This window comes from Erinaceus europaeus, unplaced genomic scaffold (genome assembly GCF_950295315.1).
Source record: "Erinaceus europaeus unplaced genomic scaffold, mEriEur2.1 scaffold_304, whole genome shotgun sequence".
Lineage (NCBI taxonomy): Eukaryota > Metazoa > Chordata > Mammalia > Eulipotyphla > Erinaceidae > Erinaceus > Erinaceus europaeus.
This window is the reverse complement of record NW_026647630.1, coordinates 96,642-122,871: the sequence shown is the minus strand read 5'-3', so window position 1 is coordinate 122,871 and position 26,230 is coordinate 96,642. Positions and strand designations below refer to the sequence as shown.

Here is a 26,230-nt window from a genome sequence, read left to right as displayed (position 1 = left end):
TACTGAGTTTCAGGACATGGCATCTTATCCAAGGACAACCAACGAGTGAGAGCTAAGTTCAGGTTGGAGCTTAGCTCTGGGGATTGCTATTCTTAAACCTCATTGAGATTTCCTGCTTTCCCCCAGCCACAGACCTGCTGCAGGACCCCAATGATCCCCTTCTCAGGGGGCAGCCCACCCTCCAGCCTTCACCGGGGAGACAGAGGTGCACCCGCAACAGGTAGATGGTAAAGTCCAGAAGGGAGGAGTTGCACCTCCATGGGTTCCCGCTATGGTAGAGGCTGTGCAGGGCTGGGAGGCCACTAAGAGCAGCTTGGTCGAGGCTGTGTAAGCCCCTGTGGCGCAGGTCAAGCAGTCATAGGGCACTGGCATTGGTGAAGGCCCAGAAGGGCACTGCCCTCAGCTGTGGGTTGTGTGATAGATTGAGTTGCAGCATGACAGCCAGTGGGGAGAAGGCCCCTTGTGCCATGGCTGCTAGTACATTGCTGAGGTCCAGGTACAGCAGGCAGGAGACCCCTACAGAGGTGTAGTCCAGCACCTCACGGACCCATTCTGTGAGCATTCCAGGGAGACCAGGTCACTGAGAAGCCCCAGGTCCAGCGCTGGCAGAAATATCAGTGAGTTGTGGGCCAGGGTCAGCCTGTGGGTGCTCGGGGACAGGTTACCGGGGTACTCACTTAGTCCAGCCCACAAGCAAATGGCCTCCTGTTTCTGGCATTTGCAGGAAGTGGGGCACCCAGACCCTGAGACAAAGCCTATTCCAAAGGTCAGGAGCAGCCAACAGGGCCCAGGGCCTGAAGGCGGGACATCACTTGTGGTAGCTGCTCTTGGCTCCTTCTGCCCTCAGCCAACCAGGACTGGAGGCACCAGTAGGAAGCCTGTACCCTAGCTTCTTTTGGAGATTTTCATTGGTGAGCCAGGGGGAGGAAGAGGATGAAACTTCAGGCCACTGGAGGTTGGCCTACTCCCTAGGGCTGGTTCCTGCCTGCTTCTGTCAGCCCAGAGTCGCCAGGGAGACTCAGGACAGCCAGGTCACCATCTGATACCTTTGTGATGTCAGCAGACTGGAAGGGAGGAGGCTTGGGGCCACAATCTCCATCAGGGTCTGGGGTGCTGTGTGTAGGTGTCCTGAGGGGAATTCTACATGTAGGGTTGCAATATTCATGTGTGTGTATGTTTGTGTGTGTGTTTGTGTGTATGTCTTCCCTGAGACTGCCCTGAGCAGTGCAGACCACACCCATCCAGAAATCTAAAGGGAGAAAGGAGGTGCAGAAGCTTCAGGAGGCCTCTGCCCTGCTGATGTGTTGTTAAAATTCGTAGGCTCTTGCCGGCCGGTCTAGCTTCACTGGCGGGTAACAGAGACGCGGAGACAACGGCTGGGCAGGGAAGCTGTATTTCTTTATTCAGGAACAACGATTCATAAACTAAGACAAACTAATCACCAAACAGAACTCTGCTGTCTCTTTGCGGCGGCACAAGCACTCTTTCTTACTCTGTAACTCGGGAACTCTCCAACTCTGGGACTCTGGAACTCTCATACTGGGGAACCCTCTGAAACTCTGGCACACTGGAATTCTCTCTTACTCTGTAACCCTGAAACTCTCGAACTCAGGAACTCTCTCCCTTACTCTTTAACCTTTTGTTACACCCATTCAAGATGGAGACACACCCTAGGTGTGGGACTGAGAGGAAACCTCAGGCATGAGAATAATTAGCATAGCCATTGTGCGATCTACCATTTCTAATAGAGAAGGTAATGGAGAGTTTTACATATCAACAAGTCTATTTAACCTTTTGTTTAGACTAACTTAGTTAAAATATATTGATTGTTAACTAATTTTTACCTTAGACTTTAAATGTAAGTTAATTTTATCTTTATGAGAATTACATTGAAAACCTTTTTCATTTAACTTTGACTAGTAAGAATTTAGCCTTAAAGCTACTGTTTACCAAACTTTAAACATACACATAAACATGGTCATTAATACACAAGGAGAGAAACCTTTGTTACGAAGACATGTCATTTTAAACACGAATTTAAGTCTGTACTGTCTTAGTTGTTGGGGGGGGGGGTTCACCATCCGGAGGTGGCTTCCTGAGCAGCTCCACTTCTAGGAATTGTAGGTTGCGATCTCTGCACAAATCTCTGCATACTCCAGCTTGTCTGCCTTCAGACCGGACCGGCGGCTGGAGATCTCGTGTGCCCAGTTTCGGCAGGGAGCCCGGGGGTCCGGGAGGCCCGGGATGGTTCCAGAATTCATAGAAAGAGGGCAGGCAGGCCAGCTTTGCAGAAGGCGTGGGCCTAGGTGCCCAGGGGTGGCGGCCATGATGGGTTGCCGCGGCCCTGCCCCATGGCCCTGCCATGTCTGCTGCCCTGCTCGCAGTGGCCGAGCAGCATGGAGGGATCATGCTTCCAGTGCCCTGCGCCACGCAGTGGAGAGCGGGCTCCTGTGGGCTGGCCTCGGGCTCTTGCGTGTTGGCCTCGGGCTCCAGGGGCTCTTGTGTGCTGGCTTTGGCCTCCTGCGGGCTGTGGGGCTGTGGGGCTGTGGGGCTGCGGGGCTGCGGGACTGCGGACACGGTGCGCGGGGTTGTCTGGGCGCAGCCGGCTGGCTGGCTGTTTAACCAGGTGGAAACAGCAGCTCCACGCCTCGCCTCCCTCCCGCTGGCTCTTCCCGCTGGCTGTTCTGAGTTCGCCCGAGCGAGTGGAAACCACAGAGTGGTCCAGACATAAATGTTCCAGAAACAGCAAAACAGTCTCATGAAGAAAGAGCAGAGGCCTTTGGAGATCTCTTCACAAGCAGAAGAGAAGGCCATAGTGCATAGGTAGCCAAATTGCCTTTACTTATCTGAGAGATGCGCAGGTCAGGTCCACGTGGGCACCATTTGTTGTTAAAATTTCGTAGGCTCTTGCCGGGCTGGGTTGGCTTCGCAGTGGTGAACAGAAACCTATATCGTACCGGCATTTTTTAAAAAAGAAACTGGCACAAACTAAACTTTATCAGCTTAAAAAAAACATTTCTTGCCTCTGGGGGGCTTACTTTCTTCGACGGGCATTTGCATGGGGGCAGGGAATGGCCTAGAGTCCCACAGGCAGCTAGCTGCAACTTACTTATTATGAAACAAAACTTGTTATTAGCATATCTACTGCAAGATCCAACGTTTCTAATAGAGAAGGAATTTGAGACTTTTACATATCAACAACGTCTTTTAACCTTTTGTTCGAGAGTAAGGGAGAGGGGGTTCCTGAGTCCGAGAGTTCCTGAGTTCCTGAGTTCAAGAGTAAGGGAGAGGGTTCCTGAGTTCCAGAGTAAGAGAGAGAGTGCTTGTGAGACAGCAGAGTTCTGTTTGGTGATTAGTTTGTCTTAGTTTGTGAATCGTTGTTCCTGAATAAAGAAATACAGCTTCCCTGCCCAGCCGTTGTCTGGGCGTCTCTGTTACCTGCCAGTGAAGCTAGCCCGGTCAGCTGGAGCCATCCGGAATTTTAACAACACTGATGGGTCAGTCTCAGGGAAGCCTGGTCCTCAGTATTAAGACCAGAAAGGAGGGATCCCCTGAATGTGTTGGAGGGGGGAAGTTTACATGTCTGGGAAACCCACTTTTCCAACAAGTCTAAGCTGTTACTTAATCAAAACCTCAGTGTATGGGTGCTGGGAGAAAAATCTGATGTGAACGGCTTCATTTTTTTGTATCTCTGGGTCTTTAATTTAATTTTAATTCATTCATACATTAATCCACTCATTCACTTATTTTTCCACAGGAATGCTCAGCTCTGGCTTCTAGTGGTGCCTGCAGTCAAACTTGGGACCTTGGAGCCCCTGGAAGGAGAGGCATTTTGCAGAACCACTAAGCTGTCTTTTCAGCTTTCCCAGGCTTTCTGAAAGTAACAAGTTCTCTCCACAGGGTGAGTGTGTATTTGCTGCCGTATTGTAGGTGTTGAAAAGGGGAAGGAGTCTGGGGGAGGTAAGAAGGGATGCATTAAGAGTTGGGAGGTGATCCTGATGCCGCCCTGAATTCCCTGGGCAGATGTCCCTACCAATGTGTTCTATAGACCCACCTCGCCATAGCCCCGCCCCACTACCGAAAGAGAAAGACAGGATAGGAGTATGGATCACCCTGTCAACACCCATGTTCAGCGGGGAAGCAATTACAGAAGCCAGACCTTCCACCTTCTGCATCCCATAATGCTCCTGGGTCCATACTCCAGAGGGATAAAGAATAGGAAAGCTATCAAGGGAAGGGATGAGATATGGATATCTGGTATTGGGAATTGTGTGTAATTGTACTCTTCTCATCAAATGTTTTTTGTCAGTGTTTCTTTTTTGTAAATAACAATTTCAAAAAGAGTTGGGAAATGGATTGCTCTGGGAAAAAGTAAGTGGATGAGTGAGTGAATGAATGAATGAGACCCACCCTAAAAGCTACACTCTTCCAGAGATTACTTTTTAAAAAATTTTTATTATCTTTGTATATTTATTGGACAGAGACAGCCAGAAATTGAAAGGAAGAAGAGAGAGATAGAGAGAGAGAGAGAGAGAGAGAGAGAGAGAGAGAGAGACTTGCAGACCTGCTGCACCTCTCACAAAGCTTTCACACTGTAGGTGGGGACCAGGGGCTTGAACCTGGGTCCTTGTGCACTGTAATATGTGCACTCAACCTAATGCACCACCACCTGGCACCAATGTTTGCTTTCTTTTGCGTGTCTCTCTTCTTTTCTTTCTGGGAAGGGTGGGGGTAGAGGTGGGGGTGTTGAGTCATCTTTGGAGCTTCCCTGTTCAGGGCTGACATTTCAAAGAGAGAAAGAGACTACGTCTGGAAGCCTGAGATATTTTTCATGCATACTCATGAGACAGCTATTTCCAGGAAGGTTCTAGGCTGTTTACCCTAGGTGGACTTGCTTCACCTCTTGGGGGGTGGGTAGCTTATTTTTGGACTGGTTGCTGAATGGTTCATAGCCCCAATTTGTCACCTTTTTTTTTTTTGAGAGCCGGTGGGGGGCAGGTAGAGGAGGGAGAGACATCTATAGCACTGATCCACTACTTATGAAGCACCTGACTCTGCAGGTGAGGACTGAGGGCTTGAACCCAGGTCTTTGTGCATGGAAATGGATGCAGTCTGCCAGGGGCATTACTGCCTGGCCCCTTTACTCCCCCCTTTCCCTTTAGGGTTTACCAATAGAGACTCTGAGTGCAGGGGTGGGAGGGTCAGAAAGTAGCTGGGAGCTGCTATCTAGGGATCTCAGCCCAGCCTCACTCAGCTCCTGTCTTTAGCCAGATCTGATAGAGATTCACCAACCCTGTTTAGTGCTGCCTCCACATCCCTTTGCAATGAGAGAGGTCAATCTTACCTGGGTGGCCCATGGCAGGGGTGGGGGTAAGTTCAGTCTGGAAGGGAAAGAGCTCCATCATATGCCAGGAGGCCTAGGTATGGGCCAAATCTCTGTGTGTATGCCTGTGTGTCAGTATATGTGTGGATGTTGTATGAATATAGTAGGTGTGTATGGTCTTAAATAAGCATGTGGGTATGTATTTTCATGTGTATTTATGTGTACATAGTATAGGTGTATATATGTTTGAGTGTATTTGTGTCTGCATGTGTGTTTGTGTGTACTTAAATGTTTTGTGTACACACATATATATGTATATTTGAATATGTATATGAATATGCATATATATGTGTATATCTACATGTGTTTGTGTGTTAGTTCTTGTGTGTTGGTGTGTGCACATGTGTGTATATCTGTGCCTGTATATATGTGTCTTGTCTATATGTGTGTGAGGGTGTAAATGTGTGTCTATATATGTGTGTTTATGTGAGAGAGAGAGAGAGAGAGAGAGAGAGGGAGAGAGAGAGAGAGATTGACAGAGTGCCATGGAGCCAGAGTTGACTTTCATGCCATCTGGTGTGGCCTATTTTTGTCTCTTCTCTTCTGGCTGCCTGAGGCTGAACTGAGGGGACTGATCCCTTACAGAGTTCACAGAAGAGGTGATGCTCCCCCTGCTGTTGCCCAGGCAGCCTTCACTCCTTGCCATGTGCTACCATGCCTCTGCCCTCACTACACAGAGTAATCCAGGGCTGCTTCTGAAAACCTGCCCTTCTCCATAGCCTGCCTCCCGTTATCTCTCCCTCTTTCTCTTTCTTTCATCTTTTTAACTGGGGCCCTGCTCAGCTCTGGCTTTTGGTGGTGCTGGGGCTTGGTCCTGGTGCCTCAAAGCTTCAGGCTGGAAAGATTTTTTTGTATCTCCAAGGCAGGCTCCCCTGCAGAAGTCACTGGGCTGCAGTGGGAGTCGGGAGTGCTTTCAGTTGACAACATGTGTGGGTGTCTCATGGATTCCACTAGATGATCTAGTTTTGCAGGGACTTTCAAGGACAGGAACACATGTTGAGGGTCTTTAGGCAATACCCTGGGTCTGTGTGTGTTGGTTTCCCTTGTGAAATTAGGGAGACCCATGCTGTTTTTGTATGTTTGCTGTTGCTTTTATACAAACAGAGAATTTTGGGGGGGGATGATATATATATATATATATATATATATATATATATAGAGAGAGAGAGAGAGAGAGAGAGAGAGAGAGAGAGAGAGAGAGAGAGGGATACTTCTAGTACTGCTTATTGCTCTCAAAGTTTTCCCCCTTGTAGTTTGGGACCAGGACCAGAAACCCAGGTCATTGTACTTGGTGACTTGTGTGACACCACTGCCCAAATGCTGCTTTTGCAGGCTTGTGATGTAGAAGGCAAGTGGTGAGAAAGAGGCAGTGAACCCTCCCTCCACTGTTCTCTCAGCCTCTGGGTCATGGTATTTCACAGCCAGGAGTCCTGTTTATTGAGGAAGCTTCTAGAAAGAGCCTATTCATGGCTCTTGGAACCAAATGGGACAGAGCAAGCACCCCGGAAGTATGTCTCCTGACTGGAGGTCCTCCTCTAGTGAGGTCCACCATCACTGCACATGCTTCCCACTGCTCTGTGCATAGCACCCCATTCCCCATCCCTGGTCCCCACACAGCTTTCACTTCTGACTGCAAGAGATGCTGGTGACATAGGACCTGTCAGACTCTCAAAAGGCTCAAGGCACTTTGCAGTTGTAAACTCTCTCTTTTAAAGTGAAAAACATAGTTATTTATCATGAGACAGGAAGAGAGATACCAGAGCACTGCTCAGCACTGGCATAAGGTAGTACTAGGGATTGAACTAGTGATCTCTGGGGCCTCAGACCTGTGAGCTGGTGCTCTAACAGTCTGAGATGGCTCAGTGGCCCTCAGCTTTAAATTCTCTTGTTAGGGTTTGGCAGCACTGGTCATCTATATAGTGTGCTGCTTTGCCACGTGCTCAACTCAGATTCGTGCCTGGTCCCAACCATAATGGAGGAAGCTTTGGTGCTATGCTCATTTCCTTCCTTTCTTTTTCTTTCTTCCTTCCTTCCTTCCTTCCTTCCTTCCTTTCTTTCTTTCTTTCTTTCCTCCCTCCTCCTTTCTCTCTCTGCCTCTCTGTTTCACTCTTTATCAGAAAGAGGAAGTAGGGCAGTGCAGGTGGTGGCCCACTTGGTAGAGTCCACACATCACCAAGCACAGGCACCTTGGTTGCAATCTCTGGTCTTCACCCACAGGAGGGGAAACTTCATGAGCAAAGTCAGTGCTGCAGAAGTCTCTTCTCTCTCCCCTCTCTTCCTCCCTCTTCATCTCTGTTTCTAGCCAAAGAAAAGAAAAGGAGGGGGAATGGTTGCTGGGAATACTGCTACTGAACCTCAGTAATACCCCTGCTGGTCAGAAAAGTATCGTAAACTAAAAAAGACACAAAAGCCCGGCTCTTTGGAGAATGCCTGGCCATGGAATCAATGGCATGATCTGCTGTTCTACTTGAATGTCCCTGACCTTAGAGGACCTGTGGAGGATAGCCAGGTACTAGCCCCCCAAAGTTTTCTCCTTATTCTCCCTCTCCTTCCCTCATAGGGTCCTCTGCTTTGTTGCAGCACACCATGTCCAGTTCATGTTTCACTTTGTGCCAAGTCCTACTAGTAAGTAAGATCATTTGATATTAGTCCTTATCTTTTTGGCTTATCTCACTCAACGTGATGTCCTCATGTTTCATCCAGGAGGATGCAAAAAGATATTAATTCATCATTTTTAATAGCTGATTAGAATTACACTTTGACCAAAACCTAGATATACACCTGTTTCTGTGAGAGAGAGCATATGTTCATACGTACCCATAAACTACTGCAAAATATATACCTGAAAGCAGAGGTACACTAGAGTTTGCAGTGAGTACCTCCCTAATACTTCCTCTCCACTATTCCAAGCTTTGGGTCCATGATTGCTCAACAATTTGTTTGGCTTCGTATGTTAACTCTCTTTTCAGTCACCAGGTTCCAGATGCCATCAGGATGCTGGCCAGGCTTCCCGGGATTGAAGACCCTAACAATGTATCCTGGAGCTCAGCTTCCCCAGAGACACACCCTACTAGGGAAAGAAAGAGGCAGACTGGGAGTATGGACTGACCAGTCAACACCCATGTTTAGCAGGGAAGCAATTACAGAAGCCAGACCTTCTACCTTCTGCAACCCACAATGACCCTGGGTCCATGCTCCCAGAGGGATAGAGAATGGGAAAGCTGTCAGCGGAGGGGGTGGGATATGGAGATTGGGTGGTAGTTATTGTGTGGAGTTGTACCCCTCCTACCCTATGGTTTTGTTAATTAATCCTTTCTTAAATAAAATGAAAAAAAAGAATTAAACTGTGTATGCAAAATTTTTTTTAGCCACTCATCTGATGTTGGACATATGGGTTGCTTGCAGGTCCTGATACTTAACAAATTGTGCTGCTATGAACATAAGTATTCAGATAGGTAAATCTGTTTCCATTGGGCAAATACTCAGGAGAGGAATTGGTACATTTCTAGTGTGCTGATAAGACTTCAGATTGCTTTCTACAGTGTTTGGATCATGTTCCTTTTTCTCCACATCCTTTCCAACATTTGTGATTTCTGTCCTTTCTGATGAATGTCATTCTCACGTGTGTATAAAGTGGTAACTCATTGTCTTTACCTGTATTTTTATAATGAACAGTGACTTTGGGCACCTTCTCATTATATCTGTTGGCCCTCTGGATCTCTTCCTCAGTGAAATTTCTGCTCATGTCCTGGTCCCATTCTCTAAGTGGGTTATTCATTTATTTATTTTGTGCATTGTGTAAAGATCTTCTTCCATGCCATTGGATGCCCTTCTGTTTGGGTGGTGGTACCCTTTGCTTTGCAGAGCTCTTCAGTTTGATGTAGTTCCATTGGATTATTTTTTTCTTTTGTTTTCTTTGCTGTTGGATTTGAATCCTTGGAAGCTTTTATGAAGCATAAGTTGTGAAGTGTCCTGCTAATGTTTTTTCCCATGTATTTCTAGCCCAATATCCATGTCCTTGATCCAGTTGCAGTTGACTTTGGAGCATGGTACAACTTCATGTTTCAATTCAACTTTCCCAGTGCTATTTGTTGAAGAGATTCTCCTTTTGCCATTTAATGGTTTGAGTCTACTTGGAAAATACTTGTTGGCTACAGATGTGGAGCCTTATTTCTGGGTCTGGGTCTTCAATTTTATTCCACTGGTCTGTGTGTCTGATTTGTTTCCATCACCAGAGGGTTTTGGTTACAATAGTTCAGTGTTATAGCTTGAGGTTAGGTAGTGTAATGCTTCCAGTCTTATTCTTTTGTCTTAAGGCTGCTTGGGAAGTCTTGGAGACTTTTTGGTTCCAAATAATTTTTTGTATAATTTGTTCTATTCTTTTAAAGAAGTTTGCTGGTACCATGATGGGGATGTCATTATATCTGTACATGGCTTTGGGGAGGATAATCATTTTGATGATGTTAATCTTGTCAGACCATGAGCAAGGGATATTTTTCCATTTCCTTGAAGCATGATTTATAGTTTTCAGTGGATAAGTCCTTCACTCCTTTGCTAACTTTATTCCCAAATATTTGATTGTTTTTGCTGCTATGGTGACGTGGATTGATTTTTGTATCTTTCCATCTTCTGGATTTGTGTTTTCATAGAGGAATGCCATTGATTTTTGTAGCCTGCCAAGTTTATTATATATTTTCAATAAATCTGGGAGTTTTCTTTTTAATATTTTATGATTTATTTATTTTATTTATAAAAAGGAAACACTGACAAAACCATAGGATAACAGGGGTAGAACTCCACACAATTCTGACCACCAGAACCCATATCCCAACTTCTCCCTTGATAGCTTTCCTATTCTTTAACCCTCTGTGAGTATGGACCTAAGGTCATTGTGGGATGCAGAAGCTTGAAGGTGTGGCTTCTGTAATTGCTTCCCACTGAACATGGGTGTTGACAGGTCAATCCAAACTCGCAGCCTTCCTCTTTGTTTCCCTAGTGGGTTGGGGTTCTGGGGAATTGGGGCACTAGGACACACTGGTGGGGTTGTCTGTCCAGGGAAGTCTGGTTGTTATCCAGCTAGCATCTGGAGCCTGGTGTCTGAAAAGAGAGTTAACATATAAAGCCAAACAAATTGTTGACTCATCATGAACTTAAACTCTAAAAGAGTGCAGATGAAGAGTTGGGGGAGGGGGTCTCCATTTTTTTGGATAGCTAGTAGGCAATTTTGGTTATATTCTAAAGAACCTGTGGCTATACTAGTTTTTTTTTTTCTTTCTCTCCCCCACTGCCTGTAATCTGATATGCAGGTGTATCTAAGTTATTGTCTGGGGAGATGATGACTTGACTGCAAAAAGGATCAGAAAGCTGGATCAGGGAAGAAAGCACCTCCCAAATATGGGAAAGGGGCATATTGTTGACTATAAACCCCATTTATTTGATGTGATCTGGGGCCCATATTCAGCCTATGTGACCTCTGCATCCATGTACATCTGAGCTCACATTCTGTGGTCATCAATAGAAACAATCCAAGCTGCTCCAATATCAATGCATCTTCCTCATGTGTAGCATAGAGTATGTTGTCCAGCCTCCCTTCAGAGGATGGAGCATTCTCTACCATTGTTGATTCAAGTTGAGGGCAAGGTCCTATGGAGTCACACAAAGGGGTCTATTTTGTTATTTTGATAGAGATGATCAGTAAATGGAGAGAGGGATTTATATGAGGTCTAGCCCTATAATGTCTGTTTGGGAATCTCAGGACTCCCCAATTAGGGCCCCAGCCAATGGAATGGCCTGATAGTGACTAAAGAGTCATCGTTAAAGTATGCCAGTCTCTTTCCCTTCTTCAGCTTTTGCAGTCCTTGCCTTGAGCTTTGGAGTGAGTAAGTGAGAGAACTGTAATAGGAGGTAGGTGAGGAGGGTATCTAAGTCTAAGTAGACACTATTTCTTTAGGAACTTTATACTGACTCATGGCAGACTATTGTGTATTTTTGCTTTCAGGGATATATTTTGTCCTAATTTATGGATACATGTGAACATATGCTCTGTCTCACAGGACCTGGTCTATTTTTAGGTTTTGGGACTTTGAAAGGAAGTCAAACCACCTGGAATGGAATTAGAGAATTCTATGAAAGGAAAGGTCTCACCAGAGCAATGAAGCTGAAGGGTTGGCATTCCATACCTGATGTCTCTGGAAACAGTCTGAAGTGAAGCATGCTAAGGTGGTACTTGTTGCATTGATTAGGTTGGGATCCACAGATTCAATATCATTTGGTCTTAGTTGATAGAAGCATGCAGGAAAGTGAACTCCACCCTAGAGGTTCCAGGACTGGGGAAATATATGCTCTGTAGAGGAAATGGGAGGTTCCTGCTGTCTTAGGGTTTAAGAAGACAATACATAGTTACTGCTATAATCACAATGCTTAGCAATTGAGTTAACTTTGAAAAAATCCCTTTGTTAGTATATAATGTACCATACACAACATAGCATAATTTATGTCGTTTGACATTATTTTTGTATAACCATGCCACTGGTTGCTTCTGTTCTCACTGGTCTAAGCTTTTAAGAGAGTCAACATATCAAAGACTCAGCCTATGTATTAAAAATACTCAGTCTGTGCTTTAAAAAGTTTGAGACATTCAATCAGGTTTCCCCCCATATTACTTAAATAGTGATTTATATGACTATAAATTATTGGGAGTGTACATAAATGCCATGCCCACCACCAAAAGACTGTGTCCCCATGAAGCCAAACATCCACTCTCACCCTCAACCCAGGGTTTTTGTTTTGCTGCCCTATTCCAAATTTAGTCAAATCCTGCTTTGAGTTTTCCTTTCTGTTATTATTTTTCTTTAAAAAATGCTTTTTATTTGTAAAAAGGAAACATTGACAAAACCATAGGATAAGAGGGGTGCAGCTTTCTACAATTCCCACCACCGGAACTGTGTATCCTATCCCCTCCTCTGATAGTTTTCCTATTCTTTAACCCTCTGGGAGTATGGACTCAAGATCATCGTGGGATGCAGAAGCATGAAGGTCTGGCTTCTGTAATTGCTTCTCCATTGAACATGGGCATGACAGTTGGATCCATACGCCCAGTCTGTCTCTTTCATTCTCTAGTGGTGAATGTCTCTGGGCAAGTGGAGCTCCAGCTCATATTGGTGGGGTTGTCTGTTCAGGGAAGTCTGATTGGCATGCTAACATCTGGAACATGGTGGCTGAATAGAGAGTTAACATACAAAGCCAAACAAATTGTTGTCCAATCATGGACCTAAGGGCTAGAATAATGCAGATGAAGAGTTGTATCTGGTCCTCCATTTTTTTAGATCGCTAGTAGGCATATTTTAGTTAAATTTTAAAGGGCCTGTGGTTATGCTAGGTTTTTAAAAATTTTTTTAATATTTATTTTATTTATTCCCTTTTGTTGCCCTTGTTGTTTTTTTTATTGTTGTAGCTATTATTGTTGTTGTCTTTGTTGGATAGGATAGATAGAAATGGAGAGAGGGAGGGGAAGGCAGAGAGGAGGAGAGAAAGATAGACACCTGCAGACCTGCTTCACTGCCTGTGAAGCGACTCCCATGCAGGTGGGGAGCCGGGGTTCGAACCGGGATCCTTATGCCAATCTTTGTGCTTTGTGCCACCTGCGCTTAGCCCACTGCACTATAGCCTGACTCCCAGTAATGCTAGTTTTTTTGTTTGTTGGTTGATAGTTTTTTTTTTTTCCTATTTCGTTTTGCCCCTGAGCCTGAAATCTGATACACCAGTGGATCCAAGTTATTGTCTGGGGAGATGATGTCATGGCTGGGAAAAGGACCAGAAAGCTGGGTCAGGGTAGAGAGTAGCTCCCTAATATGAGAAGGGGATATCTCATTGTTGTCTTTATTTGCATTTCTCTGACAGTCACTGACCTGGAACAATTTTTCTTGTGTTTGTTAGCCTTTTGAATCTCTTCTGTAGTGAATGTTCTGTTCATATCTTCTGCCCAATTTTGGATGGGGTCATTTGCTTTTTGTTGCTACATTTGCTGACCTCTTTGTATATTTTGATTTTTAGTCTCTTGATGTATGGCATGTGAAGATTTTTTCCCATTCTGTGAGGTATCTCTTTGTGTGATAGTTTCTTTGGCTGTGCAGAAGCTTTTCAATTTGATATAGTCCCATTAGTTTGTTTCTGCTTTAGTCTTCCTTGCAATTTGGTTTGTTTCATCAAAGGTGTCCTTGAGGTTTAGGTGGGGAAGTGTTCCACCAATGTTTTCCTCTAAGTATTTGATAGTTTCTGGTCTAACATCCATGTCCTTGATCCATCTGGAGTTTTTTTTTTTTTTTTTTTTTTGTGAGATAAAGTGTCTCTGTTTCATTCTTCTGCATGTTTCAGCCCAGTTTTCCCAGCACCATTTATTGAAGAGGACTTTCTTTCTCCATTTTATACTTTGGGCCCCCTTATTAAAGATTCAAGTTCCATAAGTATGGGGGTTTATTTCTGGGCCTTCAATTCTGTTCCACTGGACTGTGTGCCTATTTTTGTACTCAGGTGCTCATCATGGAAAAATGTGTGATCTGTTGGGATAAACCACACTAGGTGCCTTGGCAGCCAAATTTGTATGAGTGCTGCCTTCCATGTCACCTGGAATGAATTTTAAATTGGCCTACAAATGTCTGATGATTCAGGATAGTAGAAATGGCAGGGATATTATAGACACATAAAGGAACTCTATTTTATCTAAAAAGTTTCCTTTCATTCATTCTTTACACATGGAAATATGGTCATTCCCTGGGTCCATGCTCCCAGAGGGATAGAGAATGGGAAAGCTAACAGGGGAGGGGGTGGGATATGGAGATTGGGTGGTGGGAATTGTGTGGAGTTGTACCCCTCCTAACCTGTGGATTTGTTAATTTATTCTTTATTAAATAAAAAATAACTTAAAAAAAGAAAAGAAAGTATGGTCATAGACTTTGTGGGCAGGTCATTTCCATATGTACCATTGTTCTCCAATTTTTTAAATCTTTATTTATTGGATAGAGATAGCCAGAAATCCAGAGGGAGGATAGAAGAAGGAGAGGGACAGAGAGACAGCTGCAGTACTGCTTCACTACTAACAGAGCTTTCCCCCTGTAGGTGGAGACCGGGGGCTCGAACCGGGGTCCTTGCATATTGTAATATGTTTGCTCATCCAGGTGCGCCACCACCCAGCCCGTTCTCCAAATTTTTATTTCTCAGTCTTCTCCTTTTGCTTCTCCTTCTCTCCTCCTCCTTCTTCCTCAACAGTGTTATCAGTGACTTGGTGCCTGTATGGTGAACCGACTACTCCTGTAGCCATTTTTTTCATTTTCTTTTTTATTTAATATAGAAAAGAGACATGGTGGGGGTAGATATAGTTGGGGAAAAAGAGAGACACCTGGAATAGGCAGTGGCAGCCTGAAGGAGAGGAAAGTTCTGCCGGGGTGGGGTGTGCCCCTTGCCTTGCCAATGTCTCTGGAGCAGGGGCAGCAATGGGAGGAGACCTTGGCCTGAGCATCCTGCCATGTGAGTGTGATTGTGGAGCTGCACCTGATGTAGCTGAGGCTGTCAGTGCCTTGAGGGGAGGTCAGACAGTGGGCTTTGCAGAGCCTGACTTAAGAGTCTTCACTGTGCAACTCAGCAGTGTCTCTGATGGCTGACTGGGGTGGAGCTGACAGTATTATTAGCTTTCAGCCTGGTTCAGACTGTATCTGTACTCCCCATTTTCAGGAAGTACACACTCCTTTAGCTTTATGATTTTCTTCAAACCTTGTGATTGCAATGTTGTAATATTATGGTTGAGTTTTGGTTGGTTACTCGATTGTTTCTGAGCATGATCTTTCAGTCTACGGCCATGCCCCAGGAAAAGAGAGTCACTTGCAGCACTTTACCACTTGTGAGTCTCCTCTACTTCACATGTGGACTGGAGACTTGACCTTGTATCCTTGCAAATGACAATATGTGCACTTTACCGAGCATACCAGCATCAAGCCATGTTTTCAAAAAATAAATAATAAGTAATATGTCAGAAAAAGTAATAATGTTTAAGACAAGATTTCACACTGAGCAGGGAAACAGTGTCAGGATAGAGGTGGGGGGATGGCTTGGGAGGAGATGTGGAGAAGGCCTTCTGGGAGTTCCAGGAGGGCTGGAATGTGATGATGTCATCGAGCCTTCTATCCCAACTGTCATCCTGAGCTTCGACTGGGGACAGGTGAGAGAGGTGGTACCTGAGCAGAGGATTGATCGTGTCAGACAATGGGAAACATTTGTTGCTCTAAAGGTATGTTCATCAGATTCTCTGAACACTGTTGCTACTAAGGTGCCAGTTAGCTTTTCTTCAAAGTACTTTCCAGCCACTGTTAACTCAGCTGCTCCGGGTGATCACACAGTTCACACATGGGACTTGAGGTTGTGTTTTTTCCACTGTACTTTGGTTCCATCTCTCAAGCTCATTTCCTTAACAGTTTCCTACTTTAAGAAAAAAATTATAACTCATGTGGCCCACTCCCTCATATCACATCAGGACTGTTAATTAAGTAGAAGTGTGGTGACATTTTACCTTTGTGTATTTTTAGCCTGGCTAATTCATACTTGATTCAGTTACTAATGTCATAAACTGATACTGAATCAAGAATGGTTAGAAAGGTTTTAGAAAGGTTCATGGGAGGCCCTCCAAACAAGGTGGATACCTATCACTGCAGTCAAAATATCTTTGTTATACTCTTTCTGCTCTGGGTGTGTGTAAGATAATATGGTGGTTTCTGTAAGAGATGACTATCAGTATCAGATGGGTCTGTAGTTGGATTCAGTCTGTAATAAAAGGCTACAGTCATGGTCAACTGCTATAAAGTGTAGCACAGTTTTCAGTATTTACTCATCGAAGTTTGACTTAGATGGTGTTGTAGGTTGGTTTTTCCAAGAAAGCCACAGACTATGCCCAACCTCTTTCCAACCAAGAGGAGAGGATGGATCCTTCTCCACCAGCACCTGAGTTCACACTGTTAACCAATCAAGGACCTCCACTTAACTTGTGTCAAGTCAGGGAAAGCTCACTAAGGGGTTCTTGAGCAGTGTCCCCAGCAACTGACAGGTTCAGAACTGCCAGTTCCCTCATAGTTCTTCTGTGTCCTCCTAGGTGCGTGCAGGGTCCTGCCACAGCAGTCATCACCAGTTCTGGTAAGTTCAGCTTTCTTTCAAAGTAGTGTTATTTTTCTTTCATCTATGTATTTTTTTAAAAATTAGTTATATAATGATTTAGAAGGTTGAAAGATAATAGGATACAAGAGTGTAATGTCACACTGCACCTATCACCAAAGTTTTGGGTTCTCCCCACCCAGATAACCTGCATAATTCTTTTTTGTGAGTATTTGAAATTTATTTTTACAGAAAACCAATAAAGATTTTTCTTTTTATAATTTTTATTTATAAAAAGTAAACACTGACAAAATACGTAGGATAAGAGAGGCAGTTTGAACACTCCCTCTTTATAAGTTCTTGTTTTTCTTTTTTTTTTTTTTTTTTCATGTGTATACTGCCTTTTCACCGATTGTGGTTAAGTTCAGATTTATTTCAGAGATAAATGGTGTTTTTTTTTCTTTCATCTATGTATTTTTTATTTATTTTCTCTTTTGTTGTCCTTGTTGTTTTTCATTGTTGATGTAGTTATTATTGTTATTGATGTTGTCATTGTTAGATAGGACAGAGAGAAATGGAGAGAGGAGAGGAAGAAAGAGAGGGGCAGAGAAAGATAGACACCTGCAGACCTGCTTCACCGCTTGTGAAGGGACTCCCCTGCAGGTAGGGAGCCGGGGGCTCGAACCAGGATCCTTATGCCGACCTTATGCTTTGAGCCACCTGCGCTTAACCCACTGAGATACAGTCCGACTCCCTCATCTATGTATTTTTTTTAAATAGTTATTTAATGATTTAGAAGGTTATAAGATTATAGGATATAAAATTGTACTGTCACATGGCACCCATCACCAAAGTTTTATATTCTCCCCATCCATTACCTGCATAATTCTTGTTTTTGAATATTTGAAATTTATTTTAACAGAAAACAATAAATGTTATTTTTTAATAATTATTTATAAAAAGGAATCACTGACAAACGGCATAGGATAAAAGACTTTGAACACTCCCTCTTTATAAGTTCAAGATTTTCTTTTTTTTTAAATGTGTGTACTAAATATTCACCTATTGTGGTAAGTTCAACTTTATTTCAGAGAGAAATTGTGTTTTTTCTTTCATTTATGTAATTTTTTAAAAAATAGTTATTTAATGATTTAGCAAGTAATAAGATTATAGGATACAGGAGTGTAATGCCACACTGCACTCATGACCAAAGATTGGTGTTCTCCCCACCCAGAGAACCTGCACAATTCTTTTTTTTTGATATTTTAAATTTTATTTTAACAGAAAAGCAATAAAGATTTTTTGTTTTTGTAATTTTTATTTTATTTAACTGACAAAAATCACAGCGTAAGAGAGGGAGTTTGAACCATCTCTCTTTATAAGTTCATGTTTTCCTTATCTTTCTTACTTTTTTTTATGTGAATACTGCCTTTTTACTCACTGTAGTAAGTTCAACTTTATTTCAGAGAGATATGGTATTTGTTTCATTCACCTGTATATTTTCTAAAATATTAGTTGTTTAATGATTTAGTTAAAATATAGTTATCTAATAATTTACATGAATACTGCATATTCATCCATTGTGGTAAGTTCAGCTTTATTTCAGAGAGAAATGGTGTTTTTTTTTTCATTTGCATATGTATTTGTTTTAAAAAATAGTTATTTAGTGATTTAGAAAGTTATAAGATTATAGAATATAGGAGTATAATGTCACACTGCACCCATCACCAAAGTTTTGTGTCCTCCCCACTCATATAACCTGCATGATTCTTTTTTTTGAATATTTGAAATTTTATTTTAACAGGAAAGCAATATTTTTTTTCTTTTTATAATTTTTATTTATAAAAAGGAAAGAGTGACAGAAATCATAAGGTAAAAGAGGCAGTTTTAACACGCCTTTTATAAGTTTATGTTTTTCTTTTCTTTTTCTGTTTTCATATTTGTACTGCATATTCACACATTGTGGTGTACAACTTTATTTCAGAGACATATGGTCTTTTTTCATTCATATATGTATTTTCTAAAAAATAGTTACTTAATGATTTTATTAAAAATAGTTATTTCATGATAAGTAAGTATGAGTACTGCATATTCACCTATTGTAGTAAGTTCAGTTTTATTTCAGAGAGAAATGATGTTTTTTCTTTTGTCTACATATTTTTAAAGAAAATAGTTATTTAATGATTTAGAATGATATGATTATAGGATATAGGAGTGTAATGTCACACTGCACCCATCACCAAAGTTTTGTGTTCTGCCTACTCAAATAGCCTGCATCATTGTTTTATCAAGATTTTTTCCTTTTGGTATTTTTTATTTACATAAAGGAGACACTGACAAAAGCCATAGGCTAAGAGAGGCAATTTGAACACTCCCTCTTTCTCAGTTCATGGTTTTATTTACTTTTTTTCATATATATACTGCACATTCACCCATTGTGATAAATTTAGCTTTATTTCAGAGAGAAATTTGTGTTTTTTTCTTTCATCTATGTATTTTTTTTTATTTAAGAAAGTATTAATTAACAAAACCATAGGGTAGGAGGGGTACAATTCCACACAATTCCCACCACCCATTCTCCATATCCCACCCCCTCCCCTGATAGCTTTCCCATTCTCTATCCCTCTGGGAGCATGGACCCAGGGTCATTGTGGGTTGCAGAAGGTAACACTTCCTCATCTATGTATTTTTTAAAAGAATTAGTTAATGATTTAGAAGGTTATATGATTATAGTAAATAGGAGTGCAACTGCTCCCAACACCAAAGCTTTGTGTTCTCCCCAACCAGATAACCTGCATAATTCTTTTTTTTGAATATTTGAAATTTTATTTAAACATAAAACCAATAAAGATTTTCCTTTTTATAATTTTTTATTTATAAAAAGAAAATACTGACAAAAACCATAGGATAAGAGAGGCAGTTTGAACACTCCCTCTTTATCAGTTCATGTTTTTCTTTCTTTTTTTATGTGTATACTGCCTATTCACCACTGTGGTAAATTTAGCTTTATATCAGAGAGAAATGTTGTTTTTCTCTTTCATCTCTATATATTTTAAATAATTATTAATGATTTAGAAGATTATAAAGATTATAGAAATTAGTGTAATGCCACACTGCTCCCATCACCAAAGCTTTGTGCTCTCCCAACCCAGATAAACTGCATAAATTTTTTTTATGGATATTTGAAATTTTATTTTAACAGGAAAGCAATAAAAATTTTTCTTTTTATAATTTTTATTTATAAAAAGGAAACACTGACAAAAGCCATAGGATAAGAGACAGTCTGATCACTCCCTCTTTATAAATTCATGTTTTTCTTTTCTTTTTCTTTTTTTTTCTTTCATGTGTATACTGCATATTCACCCATTGTGTTCAGTTCAGCTTTATGTCAGAGAGAATAGTTGTTTTTTTTAAATTTATCTATGTGTTTTCTTTAAAAAAGTAGTTATTTAATGATTTTGTTAAAATAGTTATTTAATGATTAGTATGAATACTGCATATTCACTCATTGCAGAAATTTCAACTTTATTTCAGAGAGAAATGATGTTTTTTCTTTTGTCTATGTATTTTTTTGAAAAATAGTTATTTAATGATTTAGAAGGTTATAAGATTTAGAAGGTTATATAGATAGGATATAAGAGTGTAATTTCACACTGCACCCATCACCAAAGTTTTGTGCTCTGCCCACCCAGATAACCTGCATAATTCTTTTTTTTTGAGTACTTGAAATTTTATTTTAGTAAAAAACAAATACATATTTTTTCTTTTAATAATTTTTATTTATAAAAAGGAAACACTCACAAACACCATAGGTAAAGAGAGGCAGTTTGAACACTCCCTCTTTATCAGTTCATGTTTTTCTTTTCTTTTTTTCATGCATATTCACACATTGTGGTAAATTTAGCTTTAGTTCAGAGAAATGGTGTTTTTTTCTTTCATCTATGTATTTTTTAGATTATAAGATTATAGGAATTAGGTGTAATTAATTTTTATATATAAAAAGGAAACACTGACAAAAGCCATAGGATAAGAGAGGCAGTTTGAACACTCCCTCTTTATCAGTTCATGTTTTTTTTTTTTTTTTCATGTGTATACTGCCTTTTCATCCATTGTGCTAAGGTCCCTTTTATTTCAGAGAGAAATGGTGTTTTTTTCTTTCCTCTTTGTATTTTATTAAATAATTAGTTATTTAATGATTTAGAAGGTTATAAGATTATAGGAAATAGGAGTGTAATGTCACACTGCTCCTATCACCAAAGCTTTGTGTTCTTCCCACCCAGACAACCTGCATAATTCTTTCTTTCTGAGTAATTGAAATTTTATTTTAACAGGAAACCAATAAAGTTTTTTTCTTTTTATAATTTTTATTTATAAAAAGGAAACACTGACAAAAACCATAGGATAAAAGAGACAGTTTGAATACTCCCTCTTTATAAATTCATTTCTTCTTTCTTTTTTTTTTTTTCATGTGTATACTGCATATTCACCCATTGTGGTAAGTTCAGGTTTATTTGAGAAAAACTGTTTTTTTTTCTTTCATCTATGTATTTTTTTAAATTAGTGATTTAATGATTTAGAAGGTTATAAGATTTGAAAGGACATATGTTTCTAGGAATTCTCCCATTTCATCCAGATTCTCTAGCTTGGTGGCATATAGTTCTTCATTGAAGTTTCACATAATTTTCTGAATTTCTGTGATGTTATTTGTGATATCTCCTCTATTGTTTACAATTCTATTTATTTATTTGTGGTCTGTCTTGGGGTTTTCAATCTTGTTAATTTTTTCAAAGAACCAATATTTGGCTTCATTGATCTTTTGTACAATTCTCTTATTTTCGATGTTGTTTATTTCTGCTCTAATTTTAGTTATTTCCGTTCTGCTGGTTGCTTTAGGGTTCTTTTGTTCCTCTCCCGCTTACTGCACCTTAAGGTGTGCAGTAAGGTCATTTATTTGAGCTTTTTCTTATTCTTTAATATGTGATTGTATGGCTATGAGTTTCTCTTTCAATACTGCTTTAGCTGTGCCCCAAAGATTTTCATAGCTTGTGTCTTTATTTTCATTTGTTTCCAGGAACATTTGAATTTCTTGCTTGAGTGCCTCTCTGACCCAGTGGTTCTTAAGCAGCATGTTGTTGAGTTTTCAAAATCTGTGACTTTTAGTAATTTTCAGTTTGTTGTTGAATGTTAGTTTTACTCCACTGTGGTCTGAGAAGATAATTGGGATGATTTCAATGCTCTTGAATTTGTTGATACTATTTTTGTGGCCTGACTTGTGGTCTATCCTTGAGGATGTGCTGTGCAGATTTTAAAAGAAGGTATATTCCTCTTTTGGGGGGTGAAGAACTCTGAAAATGTCCAGAGGTCTAGTCCGTCTATCTCTTCATTGAATTTTCTTGTTTCTTTGTTGATTCTTTGCTTTGTTGATCTAAGTGTCAGAGTGGCGTTTTAAAGTATCCCACTATTATTGTATTGATGTATGTTTGTAGTTCTTTCAGTAATGTTTGATATACTTAGATGGTTCCTCATTGGGTAGATAGATATTAATAATTGTTAAATCTTCTTGGTTGACTGATCCTCTAATAATTATGTAATGTCCTTGCCTATCTTTTATTACTTTATTTAATTTAAAGTCTATGGTGTCAGATATGAGTATAGCTGTTCCTGCCTTTTTTTATGGTCCATTATCCTGCATGATAGTTTTCCATCCTTTCAATTTGTCTGTTTGTCTTGTTGGGTCAGGTGGGATTCTTGCAAGCAGAAATTTTATTTTTAAGAGGAAAGCAAGAAAGATTTTTCTTTCTATAATTTTTATTTATAAGAAGGAAACACTGACAAAAACCATAGGATAAGAGAGGCAGTATGAATGTACTCTCTTTATAAATTCATGTTTTTTTTTTTAAAGAAAGGATTAATTAACAAAACCACAGGGTAGGAGGGGTACAACTCCACACAATTCCCACCACCCAATCTCTATATCCCACCCCCTCCCCTGATAGCGTTCCCATTCTCTATCCTTCTGGGAGCATGAACCCAGGGTCATTGTGGGTTGCAGAAGGTAGAAGGTCTGGCTTCTGTAATTGCTTCCCCGCTGAACATGGGCGTTGACTGGTCGGTCCATACTCCCAGTCTTCCTCTCTCTTTCCCTAGTAGGGTGTGTCTCTGGGGAAGCGGAGCTCCAGGACAAATTGGTGGGGTCTTCAATCCAGGGAAGCCTTGCCAGCATCCTGATGGCATCTGGAACCTGGTGAATGAAAAGAGAGTTAACATACGAAGCCAAACAAATTGTTGAGCAATCATGGACCCAAAGCTTGGAATAGTGGAGAGGAAGTGTTAGGGAGGTACTCACTGCAAACGCTAGTGTACTTCTGCTTTCAGGTATATATTTTGCAATAGTTTATGGATACGTGTGAACATAAGCTCTCTCTCACAGAAACTGGTGTATATCTAGGTTATGGGACATTGTTAGAAAGTGTATTTGATATGCGGACTCTCTCAAAAGCCTAGACCAAGTAGATTAGAAGCATCCAATAGCACAGCTATATACAAGATACTGGATAATGAACAGCAAACCATAACAAAAGGACTTTTCAAAGTTAACCCAATTACCAAATAATGTGATGATAACATTAACTATCGATTGTCTTTTTGAACACTAAGACAGCAGGAACCTCACATCTCCACTATAGAGCCCCTACTTCCCCCAGTCCTGGAACCCTTGGATAGGGCCCACTTTCCCATATGCCTCTCCCAATCCATACCAAATAATATTGCATCCACCAGTCACAACCTAACCAATGCAACGATTGCCACCTCAACATGCTTCACCTCAGACTGTGTCCAGTGACTTCACGTGTGGAATGACAACCCTTCAGCTTCATTACTCAGGTATATATTTTGCAGTAGTTTATGGATACGTGTGAACATATGCTCTCTCTCACAGAAACTGGTGTATATCTAGCTTTTGGGACTTTGTTAGAAAGTGAACCACCTGAGATGAAATTAGAGTATACTATGAAAGGAAAGGTCTCACCCAAGTAATGAAGCTGAAGGGTTGTCATCCCACACGTGAAGTCTCTGGACACAGTCTGAAAAGATGATGTAGAAAGAAAAAATAAAAGACAAAAAAAAGATAATGCAATTGAAAAACAGTATTAAGCAAATTAAAATAAAATCTACCTCGATCTTCAACATAGATAACCTATATATATATATATATATATCTCCAATTCTTTCACATACCTATTTAATTCAAAAATGTGATTATACTGAACATGCTGTTTGGTTGCATACTTTTTCACTTAGTGGCATGGAAACTATTCATAAAAATTCCTCACGTCAAAAAATTAGTGATTTAATGATTTAGACTGTTATAAGATTATAGAATATAGGAGTGTAATGTCACACTGCACCCATCACCAAAGTTTTGTGTTCTCCCTACCCAGATAACTTATATCATTCTTTCATTTTTTGAGTATTTTAAATTTTATTTTAGCAGGAAACCCATAAAGATTTTTTCTTTTTATAATTTTTATTTATAAAAAGGAAACACTGACAAAAGCCATAGGATAAGAGAGGCAGTATGAACACTCCACCTTTATAAGTTCATGTTTTTATTTCTTTTTTTCATGTGTATACTGCCTTTCTGGGGGATTTTTAAAATTTTTATTATTGGTTTAGTAATGATTAACAAGACTGTATAATAACAGGGGCACAATTCCATACACTTCCCACCACCAGATTTCTGTATCCCATCCCCTCCATTAGAAGCTTCCCTATTTTTTAATAGTTTTTATTTATAAAAAGGAAACACTGACAAAAGCCATAGGAAAGAGGGGTGCAACCCCACACAATTCCCACCACTAGAATTCCCTTCCGCTGGTAGCTTTACTATTCTTTATCCCACTGGTAGCATGGACCAAAGGACATTCTGGGGTGCTGAAAGTGGAAGGTCTGGCTTCTATAATTTAGTTCATGTTTTTCAATGTCATATCTCACAAATAGCTGAGACCATCTGGCAGTTGGCTTGAACCTCCCTGCCTCACAATATCCTGTCCTTCCTTCATAAATTATTTTACTGGGAAGATTATGGTTTACAGGACAGTTGTTGAAATATAAGTACAGTTCATATGACCTTGTAATAGGTGTCTGCACACCACTCCCTAAACTTATAGATTTAATTTCAGAACCAAGTACAAATAGGGAAAATTCACGATGCAGCTTGAACTGGGTGTGGAGTATTACACAAAAGCACAGTTCTCTGGGAAAGGAAGAAATGAGGGGGGTAGAGAGGGTATTAGATACTCAGTGCATGATAATGAAAATTTAGGTGATGGGTTCTTTACCTTTTATTTATTTATTTATTTATTTATTTATTTATTTATTTATTTATTTTTGACATCCCATTATTCCTTTAGGGACTATTCGTCCGTTTATATTATACTATATATGTGAATACAAATGTGTATTATGTCTATATTCTTTTAAGAATATTAATGATTTGATATTGATTTACAAAATTCCAAGATAATAGGTGTTAAATTATACACCTTTCCCACCACAAGAGTTCCATGTCAATGGGCTGTTATTTCTGTCTATTTATATTTATATATTTTTTCCTATTTTTAATATGATCCAGCTTTATCTTTCTATGTCACACCTACTACTTCCAAGTGTCTTTCCTTCTCTCCCTCTCTCTCTCTCTTTCTCTCTCTCTCCAGCACCTAATGGAATTGGAGTTCAGAGACCTTTGGTTATATTTTCTTACCATTTATACCTCTGGGGTTATGTATGGACCAAAAATTTTTATAGGGTACAGAAGGTGAAAGGTCTGGGTTTTTTAACTGAGGCAACCAATTTTAATTATGATGAATAATGGTTACAGGATTATAACATTACAGGATATAGTTTCATATTGCACCCACCACCAAAGTTCTGTGACCCGGTCTCCCCAGGAGAGTCAGATAGTCATCATAGTTCTCAGAGTCTTAGAGACACTTTTGCTTACTTCTGGATTTTATTTGTGAGTTGATATGTATTTGTTCTCTAGATTGCACATGTGAAGCCATCCAGTAATTATCTTTCATCTCTGCTCATATTGCTAAGCATAGTGACATCCAGTTCCATCAATTTTGTCCCAAGGGACACAATATCATATTGTTGATTTTAGGGCGGTATTCCATGAAGTATATATTGTATGAGAACAACAACAGCTACGACTACTGCTGCTGCTACTACTTCTCTTCCTCCTCATCCTCTTTTCTTTTATGCATCTTTACTTTTGTGTCCAGGTTTGTTGTTGGAGCTCAAATCCACTGCTCCTGGAGGCCTTTTTAAAAAATTTTATTGGATACGAAATAGAGAGGGAGAGAGAGGGATAGAGAGGGAGAGAGACACAGAGACACCTGAAGACTTACTTCACTTGCTTGTGAACTGACCCCCCCACCCCCAGCAGGTGGCTAGTCAGGCACTTGAACTGGATCCTTGTGTGAGTCCTTTTTTTTGTACTATGTGCACCACCTCCTGGCCCCCACGTTTGTTCTTTTCCTTTCTTTTTTTTTTTCTTTTTTACTAGATTTTTCCCCTTTTTTACTAGCTCAGCTCTGGCTTATGGTGGTACAGGAGATTGAACCTGTGACTTTGGACCCTCAGGCATGAGAATTATGTTTGCATAACCATTATGCTGTCCACCCTACACCTACCTTACCCCATAACTTC

General features: G+C 40.6%; 1 protein-coding gene across 5 annotated transcripts in view; it reads left to right on the top strand.

Annotated features, from left to right (window-relative positions):
• The first annotated feature begins 15,597 nt into the window (after positions 1-15,597).
• LOC132536399 (uncharacterized) overlaps positions 15,598-26,230 on the top strand; it is a 53,614-nt gene continuing 42,981 nt past the window's right edge. For all 5 annotated transcript variants that reach the window (XR_009547993.1, XM_060184191.1, XM_060184193.1 and 2 more), the window contains exons 1-2: positions 15,598-15,662; positions 16,518-16,558. Coding sequence is in view for 4 of the 5 variants with exons in the window: in XM_060184191.1 (XP_060040174.1) it covers positions 15,638-15,662; positions 16,518-16,558 (66 nt within the window). In the remaining variant the exon portion in view is untranslated. The remainder of the gene's footprint in view (positions 15,663-16,517; positions 16,559-26,230) is intronic.